General features: G+C 48.9%; 1 protein-coding gene across 1 annotated transcript; it reads right to left on the bottom strand.

Moving 5' to 3' along the window:
- Positions 1–677: 677 nt before the first annotated feature.
- Positions 678–11,606, bottom strand: LOC119922538 (olfactory receptor 14A16-like). The gene is given in 6 exon segments (XM_038742307.1): positions 678–1,055; positions 4,172–4,306; positions 6,019–6,075; positions 6,550–6,711; positions 6,713–7,640; positions 11,581–11,606. Coding segments are annotated over 6 exon segments (1,686 nt in total).
- Positions 11,607–18,326: the final 6,720 nt, after the last annotated feature.

Below are 18,326 nucleotides of genomic sequence, written 5' to 3'. Positions count from 1 at the left end.
AGCGCTTTGAGGAGTACAATGCAATGGAGTTGATAAATACAATCCGTGCCCACAATGAGCTTACAGTCCAAAGATGAAATTACAGTCCAAAGAGACACGTTTCCTGTCCCACGGGGGCTCAGAGTGTAAAAGGAAGTAAGAGACCAGGAATGGTAGGACACTAATGCCAGGTCACACAGCAGACCAGTGGCTGAGCTGGGATTAGAACTCAGGTCATGTGACACCCATTCACATGCCATTGAGCCATGAGGTCTCCTAGGGAATGCATTGCCACTCATGACCTAGTCATCAGCCAACCTTCCAGACCTTGACAAATACTGAATATCCAGACGTGTTCTTCGGGACTCTGGGCCAGTGATATATATGCATATGTCTAAGGGCAATTCCTCTTTCAAAGAGGTGGTAGGGGATTATTAGTACATGGACACAGACATTTTGTCTCAGAATGGATGCTGGGGGAATGTTCCCTTTAGGATCCTGACCAGGGCAGCCTTCAGGTCCCTGTTCCTCATGCTATAGATCAGGGGGTTGACAGTGAGGGGCACCACAGTGTAGAACATGGAAACCAGCAGATCCAGAGCCGAGGGCAAGTCTGAAGGTGTTTTGAGATGGGCAAATGCTCCGGTAAAGAGAAAAATGATGATGCCAGTGATATGGGGCAGGCAGGTGGAGAAGGCTTAGGCCCAGCCCTCGGAGGACAGCATCCTCGGCACGGCTAAGAAGATGCGGACATAGGAGAAGATGATGAAAAAGAAACAGATGCCATCTAAGACTATCACACTAACCACACTCACATCTATGGCAATGTGGTCCTCAGGGCAGGAGATGTTCAACATAGGGGGGACGTCACAGAAAAACTGCTGGACAGCATTGGACCCATAAAGGTTCAGGGAGAATGTAGAAGCTGAAAGCCTAACTCCAAACAGACCCCCATTGAGCCATGACGCTGCTACTAAGCGCACACAGGCAGTTTTGTTCATGATGAGCTCATAACGCAAAGGGGAGCAGAATGGTGGCATAGTAGTCAAAGGATATTGCAGTGAGGACAAATAGCTCTGAAGCACCAAAGAAGATCAGTAGGAAGAGCTGTGAGACACAACCCAGAATGGAGATGGAGCTGTCACTGGTCAAGGAGTTGACAATGGATTTGGGTACTGTTGTAGAAATGTAGCAGAGGTCTATTATGGACAGGTTCTTGAGAAAGAAGTGCATGGGGGTGTGGAGACGCTGGTCAAGGGTGTTGACAGCAACAGTGAGAGGATTCCCCAGAAGGGCCATTAGGTAGACAAAGAAGAACAGCGTGGCATGGAGCAGCTGCAGCTCCCAAATGTCAGAGAACCCCAGGAGGAGGAACTCAGTCACAGTGGAGGCGTTGGTCATTTCTGGGAGTTGATGTTGACTCCCTGCAAAGGACGAGGGACATTTCAATTTAGAAACATTGGCATTCCCACTGAACTGTAAGTTCCTTGAGGTCAGGTAACATGTCTACCAACCATATCAAATTGTACTCTCTCAAGCAGTTAGTACAGTGCACCGCATGTGATAAATGCTTAATAAATACGATGGATTGGTAGCATCGATGTAGGAATCAACACAACTTCTCTTTGGAGTAAATCAATCCATTGTATTTATTTATCACCTATAGTGTTTCATATGATTAATATGTGCAGGGATCTGGCATGTCTTGTCTTATGCAGTCAAGTCGTCTCCAAACCGTAGCGACTCCATAGACGCATCTCTCCCAGAATGCCCCACCTCCATCTGCAAGCATTCTCATAGTGGATCCATAGAGTTTTCTTGGTAAAAATAGAGAAGTGGTTTACCATTGCCTTCTTCCACCCAGTAAACCTGAGTCTCCACCTTCAACTCTCTCCCCTGACAGTGCTGCCCAGAATGGGTGTGGTTTGACTTGGAGCAGATTGCCTTCCTCTCGCTAGCCACTGCCCCAGCTAGGAATGGAATGGGTATCCCTCTGCTGGATTCTCCCTCCCTTGGCCGAGACTGGTAGGGTACTGGAAACTCTCCAGGTGTGATCCTGAGATGGGGCAGGAGTGTGTACCAATCAATTAATCAAGTAATGGTATGTACTGAATACTTACCGTTTGCAGAGCACTGTACTAAGCACTTGGGAGAGTACATTCCAACAGAGTTGGTAGACACATTCCCTGACAACCAGGAGCTTACAGTCTAGAGGGGGAACTAATAAGACTGTTGATTATATGGTGCCTAAAAAGGGGGATTAGAGAAACGGCAACAGTAATAAAATATAGAAGAAAATATGTGGCAAAGTGCATACTCACAAGGCTTGTGAGTTTATGTTGCACAACACTATAATAATAATAATGATGGTATTTGTTAAGCGCTTACTATGTGCAAAGCACTGTTCTAAGCGCTGGGGAGGTTACAAGGTGATCAGGTTGTCCCACGGGGGGGCTCACAGTCTTAATCCCCATTTTACAGATGAGTTAACTGAGGCCCAGAGAAGTTAAGTGACTTGCCCAAAGTCACACAGCTGACAAGTGGCGGAGGCCGGATTTGAACCCATGACCTCTGACTCCAAAGCCCGTGCTCTTTCCACTGAGCCACGCTGCTTCTCTACTATACAGCACTATACAGAATGTAACTAAACATAACTGACTGTGGTATGCTTCATAATTTATAACTGTATGTCATGCCTTATGGGAAGGTGGTGCTTAGACAGCTGGAGTCCTTTGAGGTCCTAGATTAGGGTGACACTTATAGCATGACAGAGAGATGAAGGAGGAGGAAAGTTTGCTTGAAGTCTACATGTAGCGGCAACAAAGAAGTAACTGTGTCAAAGTACAAAGGCCAGCTTGAGGAGATATCACTTGCCAGATTGCCATAGTAGCATGAGGGCTGGATGACCTCATAGCAGCCAAGGTGGGACACGGGTAACACAGATGTCCAACACGGATTGGACATCCAGTGTTAATACTGGAGACCAATGGATATGAGGGTGGTGGTATTGTTGTGGGTTTATTCTCTAGGAGTTCTGGAGAGTGTATGCATGGATGTGTCTTTTTTGATGTGTGACAACAATAAACCTGCTTTTGGGAACTTCTGAGTGCCTCCTTTTTGTGGTTTTGTGGCATGACCACCGGAACTAATAGTTCATATGATCCTTTCCCTCACGGTGCTTCCATTCCATTGTAGAGGGGCCTAGTGGAAAGATCCCAGGTCCGGGAGTCAGAGGATCTGGTGTGTAATCCTGGCTCCGTCACTTTCCTGCTGTGTCACCATAGGCATGTAGCTTTTCTCTGCTTCAGTTTCCTCCTCTGTAAAATGGGGATTTGATACTTCTCCTTCCAACTTAGACCCTGGGTCCCACGCGAGATGGACACTGTGTCTGACTCGATTATCATGAGTTGAACCCGGCCCTCAATATTTTGATTAGTCTATTGTAAGGTCTTGATAAATACTACAATTAGCATTATTCGTGGAGAAGGCAGAAACTAAGATAAGATAGGAGAAGGCCAGAGAGGATCAAGAGATGCACATGATGGCTATGAATTGCTCTCGATTCATTCATTCATTCAATCAATCATATTTATTGAGCGATTACTGTATGCAGAGCACTGTACTAAGTGCTTGGGAAGAATAGGTTGGTAACATATAGAGATGGTCCCTACCAAATAATGGGCTCACAGTCTAGAAGGGAGAGACAGACAAATAAAACCGTCATATGTAAACACACTTATCATGGAGATATACATGAGCACACACACACACAGCCACTCACACACACACACATACATGCACAAGCTCACACAGAAGCTTCAACTGACTGCAGTTACTTACACATAAGTACCCACAACCACACAAACCTACACCTATTTAGCCACTCCTTTACTCATTTAACAATTTGCTGAAGCATCGCTCCCTGGACTCAGAATCGTACCTGGCAAGTTTCCGGTACTCTACCAGTTTTGGCTATGGGAAGGAGAGTCAAGCAGAAGCATATCCATTCCATTCCTTGCTTGTGCAGTGGCTAGTGAGTGCAAGGGAAACTGCTACAAGTCAAAACTCACCCGTGCTGGGCAGCAGCAGCAAGGGAGAGAGCAGAGGGCGGAGACTCAGGTTTACTGCAGGGAAGAAGACAGTGGAATACCACTTCTGTATTTTTACCAAGAAAAATATTGGATAAACTTACAGATGGAGAATGGGGTGTTCTGGAAGACATGTGCCCACTGATAGGTAGGAGACGACTCGACAGCATAAGACAAGACAAGGCATCGCTAAGGCAGTATCTCTCCTCTCCTTTAAACCCTTCACCTGCACCATGAATCTTTTCACATGAAACAAAAACACCCCACAATCAGCTTTCAGGCTTTCTACCATGTGAGACCTCCCCCACCCCCACCCCTCAGCCCTTGTCCATCTCCTCTATTCAGTTCCTCTTCATTGCTCCCAAGCCAAATTTCAAGCTTTAACTCACTCTTGATTCTCCCTTCCCCATCTCTTGACTCACTCTTCCCCTGGCCTGGGCCTGGAATTCTTTTTTTTATGGTAAGAGCTTACTATGTACCAGGCACTGTACTAGTCACTGGGGTAGAGACAAACTAATCAGGTTGGACACAGTCCATGTTCCACATGGGGCTCACTGTCTTAATCCCCATTTTACAGATGAGATAACTGAGGCAAAGAGAATTGAAGCGACTTACCCAATTGACTTCCCTCCTCCTTCCCATATCAGACAGAACACAGTTTTCCCCACATTCAGAGTCCTGTTAAATCTTACCTCCCCTAACCAGCTTCCCTGATTAATTTCCCAGCACACTAACCCATATCATTCCTACAGGAAATCTGGCTTGAATGTGGTGACTTGAAAGCTCCTTACACTCATCTACAAATGAACTCTCAGTGCTGTAAGTCTTTTTATTTCCATCTCTTTGTAGGCAAGGATTGGGTCACTTGCCTTCAAGCTTTGCCAACACCTATTGCATCAAGTGGGTGCTCAATAAATACTTTTTTAAAAAACAATGGTGCTTGCTAAGTGCTTACTAGGTGCCAGGCACTACACTGAGCACTGGAGAAGATACAAGAAAATTGGGTCGATGCAGTCCCTATCTCATGTAGGGCTCAATCTGAATTCCCATTTTACAGATGGGATATTCCAAGGGACAGAGAAGCAAAATGACTTGCCCAACGTCACACAGCAGACAAGGGGCAGAGCCCAGATTAGAACCTGTGTCCCAGAGCCCATTGTTGGGTATGGATTCTCTCTATCTTTTGCCAAATTATACTTTCCAAGGGCTTAGTACAGAGCTCTGCACATAGTAAGGGCCCAATTAATATGATTGAATGAATGAATGAATGAATGAATGGCAGAGTCAGGATTAGAACCCAGGTCCCCTTACTACTACCACTACTCTTTGCCAGTCCCTGGGCAGACACACTTTTTCTCTGGAATGTGATGGGAAAAGATTCCCTTCTCCTCCTCCCCTCCAGACCTCCGCCGCCCAAGATTTGTTCACTGCCTCCCCTGCCCGACCCGGGGCATACAAACAGCCGCTGACACAACAAATCCGACTGTGGTTCTCAGAGGAAAAGAGAAAGACAGAAGATTCATTGACTCCAATCAACTCGTTGCCATTAGCTTCAAGCTTCTTACTGGTGTTCTCCTCTGTGTTTCCCTTCCCTCTTCACCCACTCCCCTCCAGCCCTTAGAAACAGATCTGCTCCCTGTGACTCTAAGGACATTCCCTTCTCCAACACATGGCTCAGATCCTTCCTTCTGCCCGAATCTCCCTCTCCCTCCAAACTTGCCCAGATTAATGTTTCTTCTCCCCACACCGTGTCAGCCCAGATACCACCTCTGCATTTACACATTCACAACTGCTCATTGCCCTTTGCTACCTATAGATTCACATTACTATGTAAGCACATATTAAGCTGTGCATCCACCTTTCCATTCTTATTTCCCCCATGCTGTAAATTTTTTTGGATCAGTCTAGCCCAGAAAACTGGCAAATCCAGGGAAGGGATCAAATCTCTTACCTGCATTGCATTCACCCAACATTCCTGCATGGAGGAGTTGATGGTAGTGCTGTTGGTCTAGAACCAAGCACACTTTCTCATTCCCTCCCTGTCATTTCCCACCAGAAACATTTTCTGACATCCAGGACAAACTCCTGGCAGAAGTGCTGAAGCTGTGCTGCAGGGCCCCAGCCAGGCAAGTGGCTTCCATGTTAGCTGGATGGAGATGGATGAAGAAGGGGAGTTGAGTGATGGTTGGGGCCACTGCACTGTCAAATACGTACCTTCCCAAGAGCCCACCTGCCCCTCTGGGGATGTAGCCCTGCCCCAAAGTTCAACACTGGCCCCGTGTGTGAGCATTTCACCTGAATGGCTCCATCTCTTGCATCCTCATCATGGTCTATGCCTCCTCTTCCACCCCCCCCCCCCGGGGCACACTCACTGGGGCAGCGTAGAGCTGGAGGACTCTGACCTCTGCTGGGTTGGGATGGACCTCTCTCCACTACAGTTCTTGGGTGCACCTGACTAGTCTTATCAGCCAACCTCACTGACCTTGACAAACCCTGAATATCCTGACTTGTTGTTTGGGCCTCTGGGTAAGTGGTATATATCATTATGTCTAAGGGCAATTCCTCTTTTAAAGGGTGGTAGGGGATTATTCGTGCATGGACACGGACATTTTGTCCCAGAATGGATGCTGGGGGAATATCCCCTTTAGGAACCTGCCCAGGGCAGCCTTCAGGTCCCTGTTCCTCAGGCTGTAAATGAGGGGGTTCACAGTGGGGGGCACCACAGTGTAGAACATGGAAACCAGCAGATCCAGAGCCGACGGCGAGGCTGCAGGTGGTTTGAGATAGGCAAATGCTCCAGTGAAGAGAAAAATGATGATGACAGTGAGATGGGGCAGGCAGGTGGAGAAGGCTTTGGTTCGGCCCTCGGAGGACGGCATCCTCAGCACGGCTGAGAAGATCAAGACATAGGAGTGGGTGATGTAAGTGAAGCAGACAGCAGACAAGAAGAACCCAGCAGCCAAACTCACATCAATGGCAATGTGGACTTCAGAGCTGGAGATCTTCAGCAGAGGGGGGACATCACAGAAGAACTGCTGGACGGCATTGGATCCACAGAAGGTCAGGGAGAAGGTAGAAGCTGAAAACAAGACCCCAAGCAGACCCCCACTAAGCCATGATGCTGCTGCCGTGCGCATACAGGATGTTTTGTTCATGATGAGCTCATAGCGGAGGGGGGAGCAGATGGCGGCATAGCGGTCATAAGACATTGCGGTGAGGACATAAAACTCTGAACCGGCAAACAAGACCACTAGGAAGAGCTGGGAGACCCAACCCAGAAAGGAGATGGAGCTGTCACCGGTCAAGGAGTTGGCAATGGATTTGGGTACCGTGGTAGAAATGTAGCAGAGGTCTATGAAGGACAAGTTCTGGAGAAAGAAGTACATGGGGGTGTGGAGTCGCTGGTCGAGGGTGGTGACAGCAACGATGAGGAGATTCCCCAGAAGGGCCATTAGGTAGACAAGGAAGAACAGAGTGGCATGGAGCAGCTGCAGCTCCTGGATGTCAGAGAACCCCAGGAAGAGGAATTCGGTCACCATGGAGATGTTGGTCATTTCTGGGAGATGATGCTGACTCCCTGGAAAGGAAGAGGGGAACTTCAATTTAGAATCATTGGCATTCCCTCCAGAGTGTAAGTTCCTTTTGGGCGGGAAACACTTCTACAAATTATGTCATATTGTACTCTCCTAAGCACTTAGTACAGTGTTCTCCACACTGTAAGTGATCAATAAATATGATTGATTCCCATTTTAATAAAGCAGTTGTATTCATTGATCACCTGTAGAGATCAATAATATTGTTACAATGAGCGGTATGAACACATCAATCAATAGCTCAATGGTATTTACTGATACTCACTGTGTGCAGAGCACTGTACTAAGTGCTTGGGAGAGTTCAATCCAACGGAGTTGGCAGATACGTTCCTAAGCACCAGGAGGTAACAGTCTAGTGGGTAGACTCTGCATAACGTAAATGCTTAATAAATACGATGGATTGATAGCATCGATGAAGTAATAAACAGTAGTTCCTCTGGGAGTTTGCCAGAGTGCTTAACAAATACCATCACTATTATTATTAAATCAATCTGTTGTATTTATTTGTCACCTATTGTGTTCCATAGTATTAATATTTTCAGGGATATAGCTTGCCTTGTCTTGTGCTGTGGAGTCGTCTCCGTCCCTTAGTCACTCCACAGACGCATCTCTCCCAGAATGCCCCACTCCATCACCAAGCCTTCTGGTAGTGGATACATAGACTTTCTTGGTTAAAATAGAGAAGTGGTTTACCATTGCCCTCTTCCACCCAGTAAACCTCAGTCTCCACCCTCGACTCTCTCCCCTGCCACTGCTGCCCAGAGCAGGTGAGTTTTGACTTATAGCGGACTGCATTCCACTCGCTATTCATTCATTCATTCATTCAATCATATTTATTGAGCGCTTACTGTGTGCAGAGCACTGTACTAAGCGCTTGGGAAGTACAAGTTGGCAACATATAGAGACGGTCCCTACCCAACAGTGGGCTCACAGTCTAGAAGGGGGAGACAGACAACTAAACAAAGCATATTAACAAAAAAATAAATAGAATAAATATGGACAAATAAAATAAATAAACGAATAGAGTAATAAATACGTACAAACATATGTGCATATATACAGGTGCTGTGGGGAGAGGAATTAGGTAAGGCGGGGGGAGGGAGAAGAGGGGGACAGGAAGGAGGGGGCTCAGTCTCGGAAGGCCTCCTGGAGGAGGTAAGCTCTCAGTAGGGCTTTGAAGGGAGGAAGAGAGCTAGCTTGGCGCATGTGTGGAGGGAGGACATTCCAGGCCAGGGGGATGACGTGGGCCGGGGGTCGACGCGGGACAGGCAATAACAAGGCACAGTGAAGAGATTAGTGGTAGAAGAGTGGAAGGTGAGGGCTGGGCTGGAGAAGGAGAGAAGGGAGGTGAGGTAGGAGGGGGCAAGGTGATGGAGGGCCTTGAAGCCGAGGGTGAGGAAATTTTGCCTGATGAGTAGGTTGATTGGTAGCCACTGGAGATTTTTGAGGAGGGGAGTAACATGCCCAGAGCGTTTCTGCAGCAAGACGATCCGGGCAGCGGCGTGAGAAGCAGCATGGCTCAGTGGAAAGAGCACAGGCTTTGGAGTCAGAGGTCATGGGTTCAAATCCCGGCTCCCCACTTGTCAGCTTTGTGACTTTGGGCAAGTCACTTAACTTCTCTGGGTCTCAGTTACCTCATCTGTAAAATAGGGGTTAAGACTGTCCCCCCCATGGGACAACCTGATCACTTTGTAACCTCCCCAGTGCTTAGAACAGTGCTTTTCACATAGTAAGCGCTCAATAAATGCCATTAAAAAAAGTATGGATTGAAGTGGGGAGAGACAGGAGGATGGGAGATTGGAGAGGAGGCTGATGCAGTAATCCAGACAGGATAGGATGAGTGACTGAACGAGCAGGGTAGCAGTTTGGATGGAGAGGAAAGGGCCAATCTTGGCAATGTTGCGGAGGTGAGACCGGCAGGTTTTGGTGACGGATTGGATTTTAGTGATGTCATCAGGGTAGAACTGACAGGATTTGATGATAGATTGAATATGTGGGTTGAATGAGAGAGATGAGTCAAATATAATGTTACGGTTATGGGCTTGTGAGATGGGGATAGTGGTGCTGTCTACGGTGATGGGAAAGACTCAGGGAGGAGAGGGTTTGGGTGGAAAGATGAGGAGTTCTGTTTTGGATATGTGATGTGGATATGTCTGAAAGTAGGAAGAAATACTAGACTGCAGAGAAGGAGACAGATCAGGAAGTCGATTTGAGAGTCAACCGTATAGAGATGGTAGCTTACATTTAGCAGCTGGTGCCCTGTATAGAGATGGTAGTTGAAGACATGTGAATGAATGAGTTCTCCAAGGGAGGGGGTGCAGATGGAGCCTTGAGCTTTGAGGGACTCCACAGTTAAGGGGTGGAAAGCAGCCACTGCCCAAGCTAGGAATGGAATGGGTATTCCTCTGCTTGACTCTCCCTCCCTTGGCTGAGACTGGTAGGGTACTGGAAACTCTCCAGGTGTGATCCTAAGAGGGGCCAGGGATATTTACCCATCAATTAATCAAACAATGGTATTTACTGAGCACTTAGGGCTCCATCTTAATTCCCATTTTAAAGATGCGGTATTTAAGGCACAGGGGAAGCAAAATGCCTTGCCCAACGTCACCCAGCCAACATGGGGCAGAGCCAGGATTAGAACCCAGGTCCCCGAGCTCGTTGTTGGGTAGGGGTTGTCTCTGTGGCCGAATTTTACTTTCCAAGTGCTTAGTACAGTTCTCTGAACACGGTAAGCACTCAATAAAAACGATTGAATGAATGAATTAATAGCAGAGTCAGGATTAGAACCTAGGTCCCATTACTATTAGCACCTCCCTGGGCCCAGACACCCTTTTTCCCTGGGAAGTGTTGGGAGAAGATTCCCTTCTCCTCCTCCCCTCCAGGCCTCCACCAGCCAACGTTTGTTCACTGCCTCCCCTGCCCCACCTTGGATACACACACAGCCACGGACACAACCAATCTGACTGTGGTTCTCAGAGGAAACTGAAACGGACCTAAGTCTGGTTGACTCCCATCAACTCCTTGCCACTAGCTTCAAGGCTTTTTACCGGTGTTCTCCTCCGGGTTTCCCTTCCCTCCTCACCGACTCCCCTCCAGCCCATGGAGACAGATCTGCTCCCTGTGCCTCTCCGAGGACATTCCTTTCTCCACCACAAGGCTTAGATCCCTCCTTCTGCCTGAATCTCCCTCTCCCTCTGAATTTGCCCAGATTAATGTTTCTTCTCCCCATGTCAATCATCCCAGATGCCACCTTTGCATTTACACATTCACAACTGCTCATAGCTCTTCCCTATGTATAGATTCACATTACTATGGAAGAACTTATTAAGCTGTACATTCACATTTTCATGCTTATTTCCCCCTACGTGTTAATTATTTTGGATCAGTCTAGCCCAGCAGACTGACAAGTCCAGGAGGGAAGGGATTGAATCTCTTACCTCCATTGTGTTCACCTGACATTTCTGCATGGAGGAGTTGATGATAGTGCTCATGTTCCAGAATGAATCACACTCTCTCATTCCATCCCTGTCATTTCCCACCAGAAACATTTTCTGACGTCCAGAACCCACTTCTGGTCCACAGCATAATGCTGACGCTGTGCTGCAGGGTCCCAGCCAGCCAGCCAGCCAGCCACACACACACACACACACACACACACACACACACACACACACACGCTTCAACTGACTGTGGTTACTTAAATCTAAGTACACACAGTCACACAAACCCACACATATTTAGCCACTCATTTATTCATTTAACTATTTGCTAAAGCATCACTCCCCCCCCCATTCAGAAACATGTCTGGAGAGTTTCCAGTACTCTACCAGTCTCAGCTAACAGAAGGACGGTTAAGCCGAGGCATACCTGTTCCATTCCTAGCTTGGGCAGTGGCTAGCGGGTAGAAGCCAAGTCAAAACTCCCCTGTGCCGGACAGCAGTGTCATGGGAGAGAGTCGAGGAGGAGACTCACATTTACTACAGGGAAGAAGGCAATGGTACACCACTTCTGTATTTTTACCAAAAAAACTCTATGGATAAACTACCAGAACATTTGCAGTTGGCGAATGGGGCATTCCAGGAGAGATGTGTCCATTCATTCATTATGGGTCAGAGAGGACACGATAGCATAAGAAAAGACAAAGAAGCACTCAAACATCTCTCCTCTAAATCCTTCACTGGCACCACGTATCTTTTCACATGAAACAAAAACACCTCACAATTATCTTCAAGGCTTTCTAGCATGTGAGACTCACTCTTAATTCCCATTTTACGGATGCGGTATCTGAGGCACAGAGAAGTAGAGTGACTTTCCCGACGTCACACAGCAGACAAGGGGCAGAGCCAGGATTAGAACCTTGGTCCCCGAGACGGTTGTTGGATAGGGATTGTCCCGATCTTTTGTCAAAGTGTACTTTCCAAACACTTAGTACAGTGCTCTACACACAGTAAGCGCTCAATTAATATGATTGAATGAATGAATGAATGAATGAATGGCAAAGTCAGGATTAGAACCCAGGTCCCTTTACTACTACCACTACTCTTTGCCTCTCCCTGGGCCCAGACTCACTTTTTCCGTGGAAGGTGATGGGAGAAGATTCCCTTCTCCTCCTCCCCTCCAGCCGTTTTCCAGCCAAGGTTTGCTCACTCCCTCCCCTGCCCCACATTGGATACACACACAGCCACCGACACAACCAGTCTGAATGCGGTTCTCAGAGGAAAATGAAACAGACTGAAGCCTGGTTGACTCCAATCAACTCCTTGACAATAGTTTCAAGGCTTTTGACCGGTGTTCTCCTCCGTGTTTCACTTGCCTCTTCACCAACTATCCTCCAGCCCTTGGAAATAGATCTCCTCCCTTTTCCTCTCCTCCTCCTCCTCTCCCCATCCCCCCTAACCCTATTCCCTTCCCCTCCCCACAGTACCTGTGTACGCTTGTACATATTTATTACTCAATTTATTTTATTAATGACGTGTACATAGCTATAATTCTATTTATTCTGATGGTATTGTCACCTGTCTACTTGCTTTGTTTTGTTGTCTGTCTCCCTTTTCTAGACTGTGGGCCCTTTGTTGGGTAGGGTCCTTCTCTATATGCTGCCAATTTGCATTTCCCAAGTGCTTAGTACACTGCTCTACACACAGTAAGTGCTCAATAAATACGATTGAATGAATGAATGAATGAGTGAGTGAAAAAGGACATTCCCTTCTCCAACACATGGCTTAGATCCTTCTTTCTTCCCAAATCTCCGTCTCCCTTCAATTTTGCCCAGATTGATATTTCTTCTCCCCATGCCGAATCTGGCCAGATACCACCTCGCCATTTACACATTCACAACTGTTCATTGCACTTCCCTACCTATAGATTCACATTACTAAGCAGTTTTTAAGGTGTACATCCACATTCCCATTCTTATTTCCCCATAGCTGTAAATTCTTTTGGATCAGTCTAGCCCAGCAGACCAGTAAGTCCAGGAGGGAAGGGATCGACTCTCTTACCTCCATTGTGTTCAGGAATGTTGATTCCTGCACGGAGGAGTTGATGATAGTGTTGGTGGTCTAGACCCAATCACACTCTCTCATTTCCTCTCTGTCATTTCTAACCAGAAACATTTGCTGACATCCAGGACAAACTCCTGGCCGAAGTGCTGATGCTGTGCTGCAGGGCCCCAGCCAGGCAAGTGGCTTCCATGTTAGCTGGATGGAGGTGGATGAAGAAGGGGAGAGGGGTGATGAGTGGGGCTACTGCACTGTGAAATACATACCTTCCTGAAAGCCCACCTGCTCCTGTGGGGATGTAGCCCTGCCCCAAAGTCCGAAACTGGCTCCGTGTGGGAGTACTTCCACAGAATGGCTCCATCTCTTGCATTACCATCATGGGTTCTCCCTTCCGCTCCACCACCCCCCAGTCAGACTCCCTGGGGCAGCATAGTGCTGGAGGGCTCTGACCTCGGCTGGATTGGGATGGTCCTCTCTCCAAGCAAGCTCTTGGGTGCAGTTGCCTATGAAGGAAGGGACACCATGGTACCCTCAGCCCCTCTCTGGGCACAGAGATGTTCTCCAGCAAGTCCCTTCTCCAAAGATAAAGCTGCCACTGCACCGTGGGGAATCTCTGGAGGATCAACTCTTGTGGGACCTCTTGTCCTGGCTGATGCTAAAACCCTCTGCCTGTGAAGTCCCCGAGGTCCTGCGGAGATAAAGGCCCAGTCTCTAAACCTGCAGCAGTGGTGCTGCACCGCAGGGTTTCCATGGAAACGACAGCATCTGCATCGCAACATCTCGACTGTTTCTAATGTTACTGACAATCTACAAGAACTGTGTGTGGTTTCGGCTTCACCTCATACACAACCTTAGTCAATCAGCTCTCATTCAATCAGTCAATTGAACAATTTCATTTTCTGACACCTTCTGATTGCAAAGCTAGACAGAGCAAGACATTCCTCTGAATCCATCCTATGATTCTCCCCCAGGCTGAATGGGGTGGGGCAGGGAACTAGGGTTTTGGGAATGGGATGATGGGAAGGAGAAATTCCTGGCTTGAGGAAGAATAGGATGGAAATGGCTCCTCCTGATGTGATGATTTAATAACCTGGGATCTGCAAACTAGAGTTCCAACAGTGAATGTCTCTGTCCCCTTTCAAACACCATTATTACGATTCTTATCATTTTTATTATCAGGTGCTAACAATTTCTGTGTCCACGTCTGTGCCACATGATGAAACAGAAACAAAATAATTGTATCGATCGAATGTATTTGTTGTGTGCTTACTCTGGGCAGAACATCGTAGTAAGATGTTCCGTAAAGTGCCCCCCATCCCCCCCACTTCCCGGTCCGGTCCTGACTGACTCTCCCCCCGGCCCCAGGTAAAAAGCCCTTGTTAGCACCTTCACCATGTTAGCACCATGTTACATGTTGCGTTAACGACAACCTCATTCACACCTACTCAGCCCTCCCATGCTAGTTGACTGTTCGCTCCCCTCCCCAGGTATCTCTGCTCCCTGACCCCCCTTAACTGGCCCACCCTACTCCAGCTCTTAATAGTTTGTATCTGCTCTCTGTGGCATCATTATCTGCCAATTCTATTATTGCCATAGCATATTGATTGCTTAACTACACGCTGTGATGCCATTACCTACTTTTATCATTGCTACTGTTTTATTGCTTCTGCATCTCAATTGTTAACCCCCCGCTGTACTGTCACTCGCCCTGCTGACCTCACCATGAACTTTCAGTTCCCTTGCTCCCAACTGCCATTCCCATTCCTCACCTTCCCCTTCCCCTCTCCCACCCAGCTGTTTCCCTCCCTCTCACCCACCAAGACCAATCCCCCTCACCCCCTACCAAGGATTCCTCTGTACCAGCGCAGGTCCTCCGCTTCTCCCTCCCGGCCCCCTCCCTCCCCTTCTCCCCGCCCCCACCCCATCCCAGTTCTCCTTTCCCATCGCCACCCCCCTTCCCACTCTCCCCGCCCAGGCCCCCTACCAACTCATCCCAATCCAAACCCTCCCCACCCCTCGCACCCTTCCCCCTCCCTCCCCACCCTCGACAGCTGCTGCCAAGTGTGGCCTCTGGAAACCCCGCTCCGTTTTAAGTAAGATCCCTTTCATCCTGGACCTTTTCCTTTCCAGTTCTCTACTCCTCCTCGCCCTAACTGAAACATGGCTGTCGCCGGACGACACAGTCTCTTCTGCTGCTCTCTGCAGTGCAGGCCTCTTCTTCTCCCACTCCCCCAGACTCACCGGAAAAGGAGGAGGTGTCGGTTTCCTTCTCGCCCCCCAATGTCGCTTTCGCACTATCCCTCCTCCCCCTTCCCTTTCCTTCCCTTCCTTTGAAGCCCACATTATTCACCTCTACCACCCACTCCAGATTCTTGCAGCCGTCATCTACCGCCCTCCCGGCCCCACTTCCAACTTCTTTAACGACTTTGACCCCTTCCTCACCTTCCTTCTCTCCTTCTCCATGCCCACTCTGATCCTCGGAGACTTCAATATCCACATGGATATCCCTAACGACTCCTCTGCCGCCCGCCTTCTATCTCTCCTTGACGCTGCCAACCTCTTCCTCCACCCCACCTCGCCTACTCACCAACTTGGTCATACCCTCGACCTCATCATCTCCTACCGCTGCACTGTGTCCACCCTCACCAACTCTGTAATCCCTCTCTCTGATCATAATCTTTCCACCTGCCTCCTCACTCACACTCCTTTCCCCTGTAAATCCGTATTACTCCCTCACAGAGATCTCCGCTCTCTGGACCCCACCCATCTTTCGGAGCGCCTCACACCCCACCTCGCCGCCCTCTCCTCTCTACCCAGTCTTGATGATCAGATTACTGCTCTCAACTCTACCCTTTCTACTCAGCTAGACTCACTCGCTCCCCTTTCCCTTCGCCGCTCTCGCACCACTAACCCACAGCCCTGGATCACTGCCACTGTCCGCCTCCTTCGCTCTTACGCTCGAGCTGCCGAACGCTGCTGGCGAAAGTCTAAACACCATGCCAACCTCGTTCACTTCAAGTTTATCCTTTCCTGCCTTAACTCAGCCCTCTCTTCTGCCAGACAAAACTATTTCTCCTCCCTTATTGACACCCATGCCCATCACCCCCGCCAGCTCTTCCGTACATTCAACTCCCTTCTCAGGCCCCCGGTTCCTCCCCCTCCTCCTTCCCTCACCCCCAACGATCTGGCCTCCTACTTCATTAACAAAATTAAATCCATCAGGTCCGACCTCCCCAAAGTCTCTTCCCCCCTTTCTCCATCCCCCCGGCTCTCAACACTCTCTGCTACTCTCCCATCCTTCCCAGCGGTATTCTCAGAGGAACTCTCCTCCCTCCTCTCAAGTGCTACTCCAGCCACCTGTGCTTCTGACCCCATTCCCTCTCATCTTATGAAATCTCTCGCTCCATCCCTTCTCCCCTCCTTAACTTCCATCTTCAACTGCTCACTCTCCACTGGTTCCTTCCCCTCTGCCTTCAAACATGCCCATGTCTCTCCCATCCTAAAAAAACCCTCTCTTGACCCCACCTCACCTTCTAGTTATCGTCCCATATCCCTCCTACCATTCCTTTCCAAACTCCTTGAACGAGTTGTCTACAAGCGCTGCCTAGAATTCCTCACCAACAACTCTCTCCTCGACCCCCTCCAGTCTGGCTTCCGTCCCCTTCATTCCACGGAAACTGCCCTCTCAAAGGTCACCAATGACCTCCTGCTTGCCAAATCCAACGGCTCATATTCTGTCCTAATCCTCGTCGACCTCTCAGCTGCCTTTGACACTGTGGACCACCCCCTTCTCCTCAACACGCTATCTGACCTTGGCTTCACAGACTCCGTCCTCTCCTGGTTCTCCTCTTATCTCTCCGGTCGTTCTTTCTCAGTCTCTTTAGCAGGCTCCTCCTCCCCCTCCCATCCTCTTACTGTGGGGGTTCCCCAAGGTTCAGTGCTTGGTCCCCTTCTGTTCTCAATCTACACTCACTCCCTTGGTGACCTCATTCGCTCCCACGGCTTCAACTATCATCTCTACGCTGATGACACTCAGATCTACATCTCTGCCCCTGCTCTCTCCCCCTCCCTCCAGGCTCGCATCTCCTCCTGCCTTCAGGACATCTCCATCTGGATGTCCGCCCGCCACCTAAAGCTCAGCATGTCGAAGACTGAGCTCCTTGTCTTCCCTCCCAAACCTTGTCCTCTCCCTGACTTTCCCATCTCTGTTGACGGCACTACCATCCTTCCCGTCTCACAAGCCCGCAACCTTGGCGTCATCCTCGACTCCGCTCTCTCATTCACCCCTCACATCCAAGCCGTCACCAAAACCTGCCGGTCTCAGCTCCGCAACATTGCCAAGATCCGCCCTTTCCTCTCCATCCAAACTGCTGCCGTGCTCATTCAAGCTCTCATCCTATCCCGTCTGGACTACTGCACCAGCCTTCTCTCTGATCTCCCATCCTCGTGTCTCTCTCCACTTCAATCCATACTTCATGCTGCTGCCCGGATTATCTTTGTCCAGAAACGCTCTGGGCATATTACTCCCCTCCTCAAAAATTTCCAGTGGCTACCAATCAATCTGCGCATCAGGCAGAAACTCCTCACCCTGGGCTTCAAGGCTCTCCATCACCTCGCCCCCTCCTACCTCACCTCCCTTCTCTCCTTCTACTGCCCAGCCCGCAACCTCCGCTCCTCCACCGCTAATCTCCTCACTGTACCTCGTTCTCGCCTGTCCCTGCCGTCGACCCCCGGCCCACGTCATCCCCCGGGCCTGGAATGCCCTCCCTCTGCCCCTCCGCCAAGCTAGCTCTCTTCCTCCCTTCAAGGTCCTGCTGAGAGCTCACCTCCTCCAGGAGGCCTTCCCAGACTGAGCCCCTTCCCTCCTCTCCCCCTCGTCCCCCTCTCCATCCCCCCATCTTACCTCCTTCCCTTCCCCACAGCACCTGTATATATGTATATACGGTTGTACATATTTATTACTCTATTTATTTATTTATTTATTTATTTATTTATTTTGCTTGTACATTTCTATCCTATTTATTTTATTTTGTTGGTATGTTTGGTTCTGTTCTCTGTCTCCCCCTTTTAGACTGTGAGCCCACTGTTGGGTAGGGACTGTCTCTATGTGTTGCCAATTTGTACTTCCCAAGCGCTTAGTACAGTGCTCTGCACATAGTAAGTGCTCA

The sequence above is a fragment of the Tachyglossus aculeatus genome, unplaced genomic scaffold, assembly GCF_015852505.1.
Source record: "Tachyglossus aculeatus isolate mTacAcu1 unplaced genomic scaffold, mTacAcu1.pri scaffold_108_arrow_ctg1, whole genome shotgun sequence".
Taxonomy (NCBI): domain Eukaryota; kingdom Metazoa; phylum Chordata; class Mammalia; order Monotremata; family Tachyglossidae; genus Tachyglossus; species Tachyglossus aculeatus.
The sequence above is the reverse complement of the archived record's forward strand: the minus strand, read 5'-3'. Positions and strand labels throughout refer to the sequence as shown.